The 13729-nt window shown below is 45.7% G+C and overlaps 3 protein-coding genes across 5 annotated transcripts in view; all 3 read left to right on the top strand.

The window, feature by feature from the left end:
- Nucleotides 1-2373, top strand: part of ZNF507 (zinc finger protein 507) — a 53975-nt gene extending 51602 nt beyond the window's left edge. The window contains exon 10 of one of the 3 annotated variants that reach the window (XR_011848937.1): nucleotides 971-2373. The gene's annotated coding sequence lies outside the window, so the exon portion shown is untranslated. The remainder of the gene's footprint in view (nucleotides 1-970) is intronic. The other 2 variants (XR_011848939.1, XR_011848940.1) reach the window with 2 other exon arrangements.
- A 1042-nt stretch (nucleotides 2374-3415) lies between these two features.
- On the top strand, nucleotides 3416-5670 carry LOC140070193 (uncharacterized). The gene is made up of 2 exons (XM_072116541.1): nucleotides 3416-4267; nucleotides 4357-5670. The coding sequence occupies exons 1-2, from the start codon at nucleotides 4214-4216 to the stop codon at nucleotides 5668-5670; spliced, it is 1368 nt and encodes a 455-aa protein (XP_071972642.1). The 5' UTR covers nucleotides 3416-4213.
- Nucleotides 5657-8341, top strand: LOC140070542 (uncharacterized). The gene is made up of 2 exons (XM_072117175.1): nucleotides 5657-7832; nucleotides 8161-8341. Exons 1-2 carry the CDS (start codon nucleotides 5710-5712, stop codon nucleotides 8204-8206), a joined length of 2169 nt encoding a protein of 722 aa, XP_071973276.1. The 5' UTR covers nucleotides 5657-5709; the 3' UTR covers nucleotides 8207-8341.
- Nucleotides 8342-13729: the final 5388 nt, after the last annotated feature.

Genomic DNA, 13729 nt, shown 5'->3' with positions numbered 1-13729 from the left:
TCCCCTAGATGGCAGTGATCTCTCATATGTCTGTTACTATGGACATTCCGTCTTCATAAAGAAGCTGAGACTACGGGAGGAAGAGACACGCCCCCATACCCTTCCCTGCTCACAGCTGATTACCTCATGGCTCAGTGCTGCAGCAGTCATATGCAGGGAGAAGCCCTCACTAATGTAGTAACCAAACACCTAAACTCTTATCTCCCTCAGCTTTCCCTACACTTCTGTATAACCAAATAATCCACTCTGACAGAAACGGCAGTCCCTCCCCCGATCACCTCACACAGGCAGGAGACAATCTCCAAATCTGCAAGTTTTGCCCTCATGTGCTGTGCTGGAGTGTTACATAGATAGAAAGAAAGATAGATACATACATATGAGAGAGATGATTGATATTAGATAGATGGACAGATAAATATTACATAAATATTAGATAGATAGATATGACTAGATAGATATGGGATAGATATTACATAGATAGCTCTGGTGTCATTGGTCAGCAGCAGGTGCTTATGATGAGGTGACAGGAGGCAGGCTCCGCCCCTCCATCTTGCTGATTGTAGTTTTTTTGAGAGCTGGAAACCATGGTTGCTATAGGCCAAAAATGATAAAATATTTTGCCTCTCGGTCCTCAAGTAGTGAGGAATGATTCCCAGGGACCCCTGGAGCTGAATTATGTATTTTAGTTTTTTTTTTGTTCAGAATGACGGTTACACTTTAAGTTAGAGATCCAGAAAGGTCATGGAAGTAACAGGGAAATCATGGCCCAAGTGCCTTCCTACTGCCCTCTATTCAGTCAGGACCAGTCCCAACAGAAAGACAGGATTACTCCCTTTTGGCTGTGCACCCAGACTAGGCCCCTACTTTCTATAGACCCTATAGCTGATGGCAGAAAACAAGGTGGAATATGCCATACAGTTGAGCCAGGCCTTGGAAAAGGTCTGCAAAAGTGTTTCTGATTCCTTTTCAGATCCTGACATAGACCTCAGGACGCATAACCTGAAGCCTGGAAACTACGTGGTGGTAAAGAGACATACCAGAGAGAGAGAGTCTGGAGCCTCGCTACGACAGTCCTTTTCAAGTCCTGCTGACCAGTGCCACGTCTGTGAAGCTGAGGGGAAGCCAGCATGCTTCCACGCTTTCTATTGCAAACTTATTTACTCTTCTTGCTAGCTGGTCTCTTCTGACTGACTGTATACTCAGGGACACCCCAACCATGACTATCACTGTATCTATAGGGCTGACCAGGATGCCCCCAGGGTAGGAGACTTTACCTACGGTTGGTGCAACAGGACGATGACCTTCTTTAACATTGGAAGCATGGGTAACCCTGTATTAGCAGTGTCTGATGTGTACTGGATTTGTGGGGATAGGAGAGTCAGGTCAAGCCTAGAGGCTGGGAAGGTGAGTGTACGGTGATAAAATGTGTGCATTTTTTCCTAGTGATCCCCAGGGATAAGTTTGATCAGACACACAAAGAAACGGTAGAGAATCCCAAAGGATACTGGAGGTTTAATAGAGAAGCACCTAGATGACGTTTATATAGATACAGTGGGAGTACCAAGGGGGGACCCAGATGAGTACAATGCCCACAATCAGATATGGGCAGGTCTAGAGTCCATTATTCCCCAGATAGCTATGAGCAAAATATTGTTTTGGTTAACTGTTTTTATTGTAATCAACAGGGATTTGTGAATTATATCGGAGATGCTTCCCAGAACCGCATGGCTTTGGACCTGACTCTTCCTGAGAAGGGAGGAGTCTGTAAGATGGTGGGAGCGGTTTGTTGCATGTACATCCCGGATGACATCGCCCCTATGGATCCCTTGAAATGATTGAAGGACTGTCCAGGGAACTCAAGAGAAACTCGGGAGTGGACACTATATCCTTCACTTTGTGGTTGGGGGATTGGAAGGGTTTCCTTTAAGTGGGGGTGATATTGGGGATTGTGATTTAGCTCTTGTCATTTATTGCATGTTGTGTGGTCTCCCTCATCAAGTCCACCAAGTATCATGGGTATCAGTAGTTAGACAAGCCTAAGACCCCTTATTCAAGTTACTTAAATTTGCATTATGAAGATATCCCTCTGAGATCAACCACCCCTGAAACATATCAAACAGCCCTCTGGAGTAGGGAAAGGTAGAGTAGAGATTTGATTCCCATATGTGAAAGTCCACTAAATGGGAGCACACCCAACGATGCAAATCTAGTAGGTCCTTCTAAGCAAAGAATAGTTAGGGAAATTCCAGGATTTTGGGGGGACTGTTAGGGTCCGTTCACACGTTGCAGTTAAAACTGCATTGCAATCAGCTTTGAGGTGGTTTTAGGTGCAGTTTTGTCAATTGAACAGGTGAAAGACATGAACTGAACGAGTGAATGACATTTGTGGAACAGGTTTCCCCTTCAAATTCACTCGTTCAGTTCATGTCTTTCACCAGTTCAATTGACAAAACTTCACCTAAAACCACCTCAAAGCTGATTGCGATGCAGTTTTAACTGCAACGTGTGAACGCACCCTTAAGGTAAACCTAGCTGATAGATCAAATTTTGTCACTTCTACTTGTCTTATTTCCCTGAAAAGTTCTGTAATAGAAACAATGAACTCAAGATGGTGCCGAGATCTTAGACCACACCTAAAATTTCGGGGCTAAAGGAATGTGGGCATGACATCAACATGCGACAGTAGAAAACTCTCCAATCAAGAGAAGATGATATTGATATACGCTCCTCCTTTTCTACTTCTGACTTGTGAAACCAAATAAACTTGCTCAGTGCATGAGCATGTCTTGCATCAGCAGTGGTCTGATTCATTTCCTTGCGACCGTGCACACATGCTTAAATAATTTGAATCACACAATTGAGGCACTATAAAGAGCATATCTTAAATCCTCCCCTAAAAGTACTAGTGATTCTGGTGTATCCACTGATTTTTACTTCAGCCCTGGTTTTCATCATTGTTTGCGTGTTTTGGGGGCTGCACAAGTACGCCTCTTTAAAAGACCATTTTCTGTTCTGCTCAAAAAGTTTTTCACTGCATACAGTTCATTAAAAGCCCCTTGGTTTTAGATATTTTAGTGAATTTGTAATTAGTTTCGAACTGCATTGGTTTTCTACCATGATGACAATATAAAGCATATATTAAATATCAATTTGGAACACTTAATCCTTTATCTCCGCAGCTGTTTTCCACTCTAATGCCCAGGCCATTTTTCAGTTTCTTTTTTTTATCTACAAGCTCTTACTTGTTTTTCTGTCACTATACAGTAGTTGTATGAGGCTTTTGATTTTGGGGGACAAAATGTAGTTTTAATAGCACAATTTTGGGTTTCATGTATTCTACTGGTAAACTTTTTTTAACCCCTTCTGTGCAGCATATTTAAAAATGCAATCAAACCTAAATAACACTAAATTTCCATGGCGTCCCCCATGACGGCCCCAACTGGAGGATGGCCCTTGACCTCTGTAGGGACAGGAAGCAGAGAGGTTAAAAGCCCCTCCCCTACACCCACACTCCAGTGGCTTCCTGTCCCTACACAGGGCAGGGAGTAGAGAGAAGTTTCTCTCCTCGCTTCCCACTAGTTGGGACAGTGAGGGGGGACACCATGGCGCGGGACCTATCCCTTACCCAGCACAGCTCCGGGCCTCGATCGGGTTGCGGCCCTTTCCTCTGCCTGTGTGGATCTGTGTGTTATCTTCCGGCTCTGCCCGCAGCTCCTGGAGCTTACGACACCCGGAACATGTGATTCTGGCGCTCCCGCGCACTTCCGGTCGACCCCGGCGTCAACTTCCGGTGGAGTGACGAAACCGGAAGTGACGTCAAAGCCGCGCGACCCGGAAACAGGATCGCGGGGCGGTAAGTTTAAATTGCTCTAGCGTGGTAATCATGTTGATCTGAGGTCTAATCTTCATTCCGGAGCACACCTCTAACCTGCGGCTTACGAGTTAAAGGTTCCCTTTGGCGTTTTTTCAGGTCAGGTCTTTGGCTTCAAACACCCTGATATGTATAACTGTATATTATGCTGGCACATACTATATTTTATTGCACTGTATTCTGATATTGGCCACGTTTACCTTATAGACCCTGGTGGATCTCTCCTGGCTTACCGTTACCAGGTAACATCCTACCCTTTAACCATTACAGTGCTGATTTACAAGCCTTCAATTGTTATTATTACATTCTAGGCTGGCTGGTTATTGTAGTTTCTCTAGGAGCATGGAACCCTGCAATTTAGAGGCCTCAGGTCTGGACCTCATATCCCCACCTCCTGTGAGTAGGGGTTAAAGGGATAGGGTGGTGGGTCACCCGCACGTCCCGTTTATAGCAGTTCCTTATCCGGGCTCTCCTTTCCTTGATAGGATCCCAAGGAAAAGGAAAAAGGCCGTGCTAAGGAGCAATCCTCCTCTGAGAGGAAGAAAACTCCTCATAAAAAATGCAACATGTGCTTTGAAAAATTACCTAGTGCATATAAGAAACCTGTGTGCAAAAAATGCCTGGATAATTTGATTCGTGAAGAAAAGACCTCATTCATGGATGAGATGCGTAGCTTTATCCAGGAGGAAGTCAGATCCTCTGTGTCATCATCCTTGGCTGCCTTTGCCCCCCAGGAACCACCTCAAAAGCGCCAGAAAATAGTGGATTCATCTTCTGACCCCGCTTCAGACTCTGATGGTGCTACGGTCAGGGATTCTTTGGAACCTGATACGTTCCCTTCCACCTCTGCAAACAGGATGGAGTCGAGATATCTGCTGGCTTCCGAAGACCTGGAACCCCTCTTAAAGGCAGTGCGAGATACCCTGAAGATAGAAGAGGTAGAGGAGACGCAGTCCATTCAGGATGAACTCTTTGGTCTGCTCAAAGCCAAAAAACGGCGCGTGTTCCCGGTCAATAATACTCTCAGGGATCTGATTCTAGAAGAATGGAGGGATCCGGAAAATAAAATTTCTCTTTCAAAAGAATTCAGAAATCGTCTTTCTTTTGATGAAGAAGAAGCCAAGCTGTGGAACTCGGCTCCTAAGATGGACATCCAGGTCACTAAAATGACCAAGAAGACCGATTTGCCTTTTGAGGATGCTACCCAGTTGAAAGATCCGCTGGATAGAAAGGCAGACAGCCTATTAAAAAAGAGCTGGGAATGTTCCATGCTGAACCTTAAATCCAACATTGCTACAACGTCCGTAGCCCGCACACTATTCCACTGGGTAATGGAATTGGAAAAGCATGTAAGGGATGGAACCCCAAGGGAGCTGTTACTTAATACCTTCCCGACCCTGAAAGCAGCCACAGCTTTCATTGCTGACGCCTCGGCAGAAGGAGTGAGGATTAGTGCTAAAGAAGGGGCTCTTTCCAACTCCGTAAGAAGATCTCTCTGGTTGCGCCAGTGGAGCGGAGACTTCAGGTCGAAGTCTAAATTGTGCGGCATCCCGTTCGAGGGCGAGTATGTGTTTGGGCCCGAATTGGACACCATCCTGGAGAGGGCGGCGGATAAGAAAAAAGGCTTCCCAGAATCCAGGACCAGTCTGAAGAAACCTTCCTTTCGTGACCCCAAAGAGAGGAGACCATCCTTTAGGGGCAAGGGTAAACGAGGAAGGTGGAGCTACCCTAAAGGTGGAAGAGGCAGGGGGTTTCTGCTCAACCCCAGTAACTCCACTACGAGTTTCAGGAAACAATGACGCCAAAGTGGGAGGAAGACTGTTGAATTTTCATCAGCAATGGAGCCGGATAACATCAAACCCCTGGATTCTGTCCATCCTCCAGGACGGCTACAAGATAGAATTGACCGCTCTTCCTCCCACAAGTTTCGTCCTTACCAGACAACCCTCTCGGGACCTGTCGCTCCAACTCTGGACAGAAGTGCAGAAGTTGTTAGATCTGGATGTGATTATCCCTGTACCCCAGGAACATCAGAGAAGAGGACATTACTCTCCACTATTCCTCATAAAGAAACCGAACGGGAGGTCCAGAATGATCTGCAACCTGAAAGGGCTAAACAGGTTCGTCCTATACAGAAAATTCAAGATGGAGACCGTCTCTTCTGCTTCAGCGCTAATCCATCGTCAGGCGTTCATGTGTACAATAGACCTGAAGGACGCCTACTACCACGTCCCAATATACCCCAACTCGCAGAAGTTTCTCAGGTTCGCAGTCCTGTCACCAGAAGGCGAGGAAGCTCACTTTCAATACAAAGCCCTTCCCTTCGGGATATCTTCTGCACCGAGAACCTTTTCAAAGATTATGGTCGAGGTGGTAGCATTTCTGAGAAAAGAAGGAATATCCATCATTCCGTACCTGGACGACCTTCTGGTAGTAAGTGCCTCAAGTCAGGAGCTGATTCTTCACAGGGATATCACCATGAAGACTCTTCAGCGGCTAGGCTGGATCATCAATACAGAAAAATCCAACCTAGAACCAAGCATGAACGTGGTATTCCTGGGAGTTCTAATAGACTCCACACGACAGATGTCTTTTCTCCCTCCAGCAAAGAGAGAAAATTTAATTCTCCAGCTAAACGCGTTCAAGAAAAAGAAGAGCTGCTCCATAAGAGAAGCAATGAGGATCCTTGGGCTCATGACTGCATGCATCCAGTGCGTGCAATGGAGCCAAAGTCATACAAGGACACTACAGAACTGGGTGCTGTCCTCTTGGGACAAAGATCCTTGTCACCTAAATCAAAAGGTGGAGATTCCCCTCTCAGTCTTACGGTCCATAGACTGGTGGACAGATCCAGCAAACCTGGGAAAAGGAGTACCCTGGCATCCTTGGCCAGTGACAACTATACAGACGGACGCAAGTCAGTCAGGTTGGGGAGCGATTGTCGCAGGTCATCCTGTCCAAGGCCTGTGGCCGGATTCAGTGAAAACCCGTTCCTCGAATCATCGGGAGTTAAGAGCTGTTCTGGAAACCCTGAGGTCCAGCACACAAATGCTGAGAGGAAAGCATGTCAGAATTTTTTCGGACAACGTCACTACGGTAGCCTACCTACGTCACCAAGGGGGAACCAAAAATCCGAGTCTCCTGGCACTTTCAAACAAAATCTTCACCTGGGCAGAAGACAACCTTCAATCCCTCTCCTCCATCCACCTCAAGGGGGAAGAAAATCAGGCAGCAGACTTCCTCAGTCGGAGGAAGATAGATCAAAACGAGTGGTGTCTTCACGAAGAGGTCTTCCTTCACATAACAAGGAGGTGGGGACATCCGTCAGTAGACCTGTTTGCCTCCAGCAAGAACGCGAAGCTCCCGCGTTTCTTTTCCCTGGAACCTACAGTTCCCTTCAACCAAAGAGACGCGTTCAGCCAGTCCTGGGGGGGGCTGTTACTGTATGCCTTTCCTCCGATACCTCTTATGTCCCGGGTCATACAAAAGATCAGGGAAGACCAGGCGGAGGTTATACTCATAGCGCCTTGGTGGCCAAAAAGGAACTGGTTTCCTTGGCTAAAAAAGATGGCAATGGCGGATCCATTCCTGTTACCACCCCGTCCAGACCTCCTGTTCCAGGGTCCAGTCCTTCATCCCAATCCGCAGGCTCTCCAGCTCGCTGCATGGATCCTGAAAGGAAGATACTGACAGCCCAGGGGCTATCGGACAAAGTGATCTCCACGATGAAGGCTAGTCGTAAGGTGGTCACCCACAGAATTTACTCCAGAATATGGAAGAAATTCGTGTCTTTTTGTGGCTCAGTCCCTCCTAACCAGTTGTCTCCCAACATCTCGCAGATACTGGATTTCCTGCAAGCTGGGTTTGATAAAGGGCTGAAGACGAGTACTCTCAAGGTCCAGGTATCAGCCCTTAGTGCCTTCTTTGATACTTCCTTGGCGGAGCACAAGTGGATCCAGAGGTTCGTAAAAGCTACCTCCAGATTGAGACCTCACTTAAAACAAAATATCCCAAACTGGGATTTGTCTCTGGTGTTGAATCACCTGACAGGTCCTCCGTTTGAGCCCTTAGAGACTACGGACCTTAGAAGCCTAACCCTCAAGCTGACCTTCCTTATAGCCATAACCTCAGCTAGACGGTTAGGAGAAATCCAGGCTCTCTCCCTTAGAGAACCTTACCTTAGAGTTCTGGAAGATAGAGTGATTCTAACTCTAGATAAGGCCTTTACTCCCAAAGTGTCTTCCAGTTTTCATCGCAATCAGGAAATTGTGTTACCTTCTTTTTGCCAGAACCCTAAGAACAGTAAGGAGTCAGCATGGCATACTCTGGACGTGAGGAGATGTCTTCTCCACTATCTGGACATCTCTAAACCTTGGAGGAAGGACGACAACATCCTTCTGCAGTATACAGGGAAGAATAAGGGGAAGAAAGCTTCCAAAGCATCTATTGCCCGTTGGATCCGGACTACCATTAAAGAGGCATATGATGCAGAAAATATGGACATTCCTGGGACTGTCAGGGCCCACTCAACCAGGGGGGTGGCAGCCTCATGGGCTGAAAAACGTGGGGCCTCTCTAGTCGATATCTGTAAAGCAGCTACCTGGTCTAGCCAGTTAACATTCGCTAGACACTACAGATTAGATATCCAAAGCGCCAGGGACCAGGCTTTTGGTAGGAAAGTCTTGCAGGCAGTTGTCCCACCCTAAGGTACTGGTAATCTGGTACATCTCCAGTTGGGGCCGTCATGGGGGACGCCATGGAAAAGGAGAATTATTCTCACCGTTAATTCGGTTTCCATTAGTCCACCATGACGGCCCATATATTTTTCCCGTACCCTTTTATTTTTAAGACAGAGTAGTCTTAGTCTTATTATTTAACCTGTTGTATCTGTGTGTGACTATAACATACAATAAATGGGTTGCATCCACAGCCGGTGTAGTTATTTGGTAGCCACTGGAGTGTGGGTGTAGGGGAGGGGCTTTTAACCTCTCTGCTTCCTGTCCCTACAGAGGTCAAGGGCCATCCTCCAGTTGGGGCCGTCATGGTGGACTAATGGAAACCGAATTAACGGTGAGAATAATTCTCCTTTTCTCTGGGTCAATACGCATACAGTGTATGGCTGTGTGAGGGCTTTTGTACACGCTACATAAAGTTTTAGAGCATGATTAGCGTATTTTTCAGACTATAAGGCGCACCATCAATAAATGCCTGCTAAAACGTCTAGGTTCATATATAAGGCGCACCGGATTATAAGGATGAATGACCAGCAGATGGCAGACCTGTGCACAGTTCAAGGAAAACGTGTCTCCAGTGCACAGAGCTCGGATCTCAGAGGTATGGGCTGTAAGGGGTTAATGTTGCAAGGCTGATGCTGCAGGAGTTAAGCTGTCTCCCTCTGCCCCTTTTCTTTCCCTCCTCAGACAGGGTGTTTGTCCTGTGGGGTTCCCTGTGGCTCCCTCTCTATCCCCTGTTACAGGGCTGGCAGGTATAGGGGTAAAATTGCTTACTCAGGCGGCCAAGCACATTAAAAAAAAAAACTTGCATACTCCCCTTCGGGCGGTCCCGATGCTCCAGACCCCATGGCTTCTCTTCTGTCTTCTCTCTGCTGTAACAGCTGGCAGAGACGTGCCCATTGATGCGTCTATGACAGCTAATACAACACAGAGAAGACATAAGAGGAGCTGTGCCAGGCATCAGGGCGCTGGAGGGTGAGTGTGTACGTTTTTTTTTTTTTTTTTATTTACTCGAGTATAAGCCGAGGTGAGGTTTTTCAGCACTTTTTTTGTGCTGAAAAACTCGGCTTATACACAACAATATATTGTATATTTCATACTTTTTGGTCTGGGTCAAGTGCAGCATGGTTAAAGGACGTCTACCATCAGTTTTACTAAGGCGTTCCTGAGGGAAAATAATTATGCACTTTAAATAAATAAAAATTAAATAAAGGGAACACTCAAATGACTCATCCTAGATCTGAATGGACAAAATATTCTCATTGAATACGTTGTTCTGTACAAAGTTGAATGTGCTGGAAACAAAATCACAAAAAATCAATGGAAATCAAATTTATTAACCAACGGAGGCCTGGAATTGGAGTCCCCCCAAAAATTTACGTTGAAAAACACACTACAAGCTGATCCAACTTTGTTGTAATGTCTGTAAAGGTCATGAGGTCTAGCATTGTCCTACATTAGGAAGAATTCGGGGTCAACTGCACTAGTATATGGTCTCACAAGGTGTCTAAGGATCAACTCTGTACCTAATGGCAGTCAGGCTACCTCTTGCGAGCACATGGAGGGCTGTGCGGCCCTACACAGATATGCCATCCCACACCATTACTGTTGCACTGCCAAACTGGTCATACTGAAGGATGATGGCAGCAGATCGCACTCCACTGCGTCTCCATACTCTGTCCCGTCTGTCACATGTGCTCAGTATGGATCTGCTTTCATCTGTGAAGAGCACGATGGCGAATTTGCCAATCATAGCGTTCTCTGGCAAATACGTCCTGCACGGTGTTGGACTGTGAGCACAACCCTAAAGCAGTGGATGTCAGGTCCTCATATTATCCTCATGGAGTCAGTTTCTAACCGTTTGTGCAGACATATTTGTGGCTGCTGGAGGTCATTTTGCAGGGCTATGACAGTGCTCATCCTGTGCCACCTTGCACAAAGGTGGAGGTATAGGACCTGCTGCTTGGTGTTGCTCTCCTACGGCCCCCTCCACGTCCCCTGGTTTACTGGCCTGTCTCCTGGTAGTGCCTCAAGCCTCTGGACACTACACTGACAGACACAGCAAACCTGCTGATCGCAGCTCACATTGATGTGCAATCCTGGATGAGCTGCACTACCTGAGCCACTTGTGTGGGTTGCTGAGGCATTGTAGGGAGGTCATACAGGCATGTGGAAGCCACACACAATACTGAGCCTCATTTCATCTTGTTTTACGAACATTACATCAAAGTTGAATCAGCCTGAAGGGTGTTTTTCCACTTTAATTTTGTGGGTGACTCCAAATCCAGGCCTCCATTGGTTAATAAATTTGATTTCCATTGATAATTTTCTGTTGTCAGCATATTCAATGAGAATATTTCATTCATTCAGGTCTAGGATGTGTCATTTGAGTGTTACCTTTATTTTTTTGAGCAGTGTATATTTCTTTTACTATAACACAATTATTTCTGCACTATAGAGTATAAAAATCATGCTAATCATTCTGGGGCGCTTCACTGGATCGCCTTGTGTTATAATTTATTCACTCCCCCATACGATACAAGTTCTGCCTGGTCCCATCCATCCACAATGCAGGTGATGTCCGAGATCAGGTGACACTTGTATTATACAGGGAGTGAAAAAATTGTAACACAAGGTGCTCTGAGGTGCTTCGGTGATGTGAGAGAAACGATTCAAACATTCTGCACACCTACATAAAATGACAAGGCTACAAACATTCCAGGCTTAAAGTGTAACCGTCATTCTGAGCAAAAAAACTAAAATACATAATTCTGCTCCCGGTGTCCCTGGGAATCATGCCTCAAAGTAATTTGTTTCTTGGTCCTCATTTAGTACCTTTTTTGGCCCATAGCAACCAGGGTTTCCAGCTCTCAAAAAAACTACAATCAGCGAACAGGAGGGGCGGGACCTGCCCCCTGTCACCTCATCACAAGCACGTCATGCTGCTGACCAATGACACTATAGCTAGCTATCTATCTACGACCTATATGTATGTGTACTAATATGTACTAATGCACATCAGATAATGTTTAATATTGTATTGTACTCCATTATGCATAAAATTCGACCCTTTGTACATCAAACCACAGTTTATACAATTGCAACAGGGATAACATCCCTTTCTGGTATGTCTGAATAATCCAGGTTGTATTGTATGTCTCTATTTTGCTGTGATCCTAATCATCTATTGGCTACATATATATACTCACCAGCCACTTTATTAGGTACACCTGTCCAACTGCTCGTTAACACTTAATTTCTAATCAGCCAATCACATGGCGGCAACTCAGTGCATTTAGGCATGTAGACATGGTCAAGACAATCTCCTGCAGTTCAAACCGAGCATCAGTATGGGGAAGAAAGGTGATTTGAGTGCCTTTGAACGTGGCATGGTTGTTGGTGCCAGAAGGGCTGGTCTGAGTATTTCAGAAACTGCTGATCTACTGGGATTTTCACGCACAACCATCTCTAGGGTTTACAGAGAATGGTCCGAAAAAGAAAAAACATCCAGTGAGCGGCAGTTCTGTGGGCGGAAATGCCTTGTTGATGCGGTCAGAGGAGAATGGGCAGACTGGTTCGAGCCAATAGAAAGGCAACAGTGACTCAAATCGCCACCCGTTACAACCAAGGTAGGCAGAAGAGCATCTCTGAATGCACAGTACGTCAAACTTTGAGGCAGATGGGCTACAGCAGCAGAAGACCACACCGGGTGCCTTTCCTTTCAGCTAAGAACAGGAAACTGAGGCTACAATTTGCACAAGCTCATCGAAATTGGACAGTAGAAGATTGGAAAACCGTTGCCTGGTCTGATGAGTCTCGATTTCTGCTGCGACATTCGGATGGTAGGGTCAGAATTTGGCGTCAACAACATGAAAGCATGGATCCATCCTGCCTTGTATCTTGGCACTCTTTGGGCCCCTTGGTACCAATTGAGCATTGTTGCAACGCCACAGCCTACCTGAGTATTGGCTACACATCCCTTTATGACCACAATGTACCCAACATCTGATGGCTACTTTCAGCAGGATAATGCACCATGTCATAAAGCTGGAATCATCTCAGACGGGTTTCTTGAACATGACAATGAGTTCACTGTACTCAAATGGCCTCCACAGTCACCAGATCTCAATCCAATAGAGCATCTTTGGGATGTGGTGGAACGGGAGATTCGCATCATGGATGTGCAGCCGACAAATCTGCAGCAACTGTGTGATGCCATCATGTCAATATGGACCAAAATCTCTGAGGAATGCTTCCAGCACCTTGTTGAATCTATGCCACGAAGAATTGAGGCAGTTCTGAAGGCAAAAGGGGGTCCAACCCGTTACTAGCATGGTGTACCTAATAAAGTGGCCGGTGAGTGTATGTGTCTAATGACTATAGTTTTGTCTACCAGCTGGAGGATTTATCAGATAGATACAGGTCATAAAGTTGGGGACCTTTTGCATTTGGGATACCCCAAACCCCTATAACGTCTATAATTATTCCTCCATTTATAGGTGGCATTATTCTTTATGTAGTCACGCATTACTAATGTGCCGAATAGTTACATATTATCTACATGTACGACTTACGCTTATATACATACCCTTATAAATACTATCCAGCAACGATACCTCGCAAGTTCTCTGTATATTTGACTCCATGGCAACGGACGATCACTTCCGGTCTGAAGGTCTTGACGCATGCGCAGTTGGGTTTTCCAGACTTGCTTTCCAAACATGCGTGCCAGCTATATGCTGGCTCTGGTGCACACACAGCAACAAGCGGAGTAAGGATCGGAGACTTTGGAGCACACGGCGGTATGTCCTCCCACCATAACAGTGGATTTTTAAACTCTTGCTGCACTTTAAATTTATATTATGATCATGTGCAATGTATTATATCGAACACTGTCTCATTTCACTGTATTTATGTCATATATATCTTGGTGTATTGTGGATCAGTTACACACAGGCACTGCATTTGTATTATTGTGTATTACTATATGAAATTTGCACTATTTATGTATATAAAGATTTTATGGGCGGGCCTAATGTAGGTCATGTGACAGTTGTATTTTGTATATATACCCACCCCAGACACTAATTGTTTGGCTTGTTTTGGCTGCACATGGAATAAAAGG

This window comes from Engystomops pustulosus, chromosome 7 (genome assembly GCF_040894005.1).
Source record: "Engystomops pustulosus chromosome 7, aEngPut4.maternal, whole genome shotgun sequence".
Classification (NCBI taxonomy): Eukaryota; Metazoa; Chordata; class Amphibia; order Anura; family Leptodactylidae; genus Engystomops; species Engystomops pustulosus.
The sequence above is the reverse complement of the archived record's forward strand: the minus strand, read 5'-3'. Positions and strand labels throughout refer to the sequence as shown.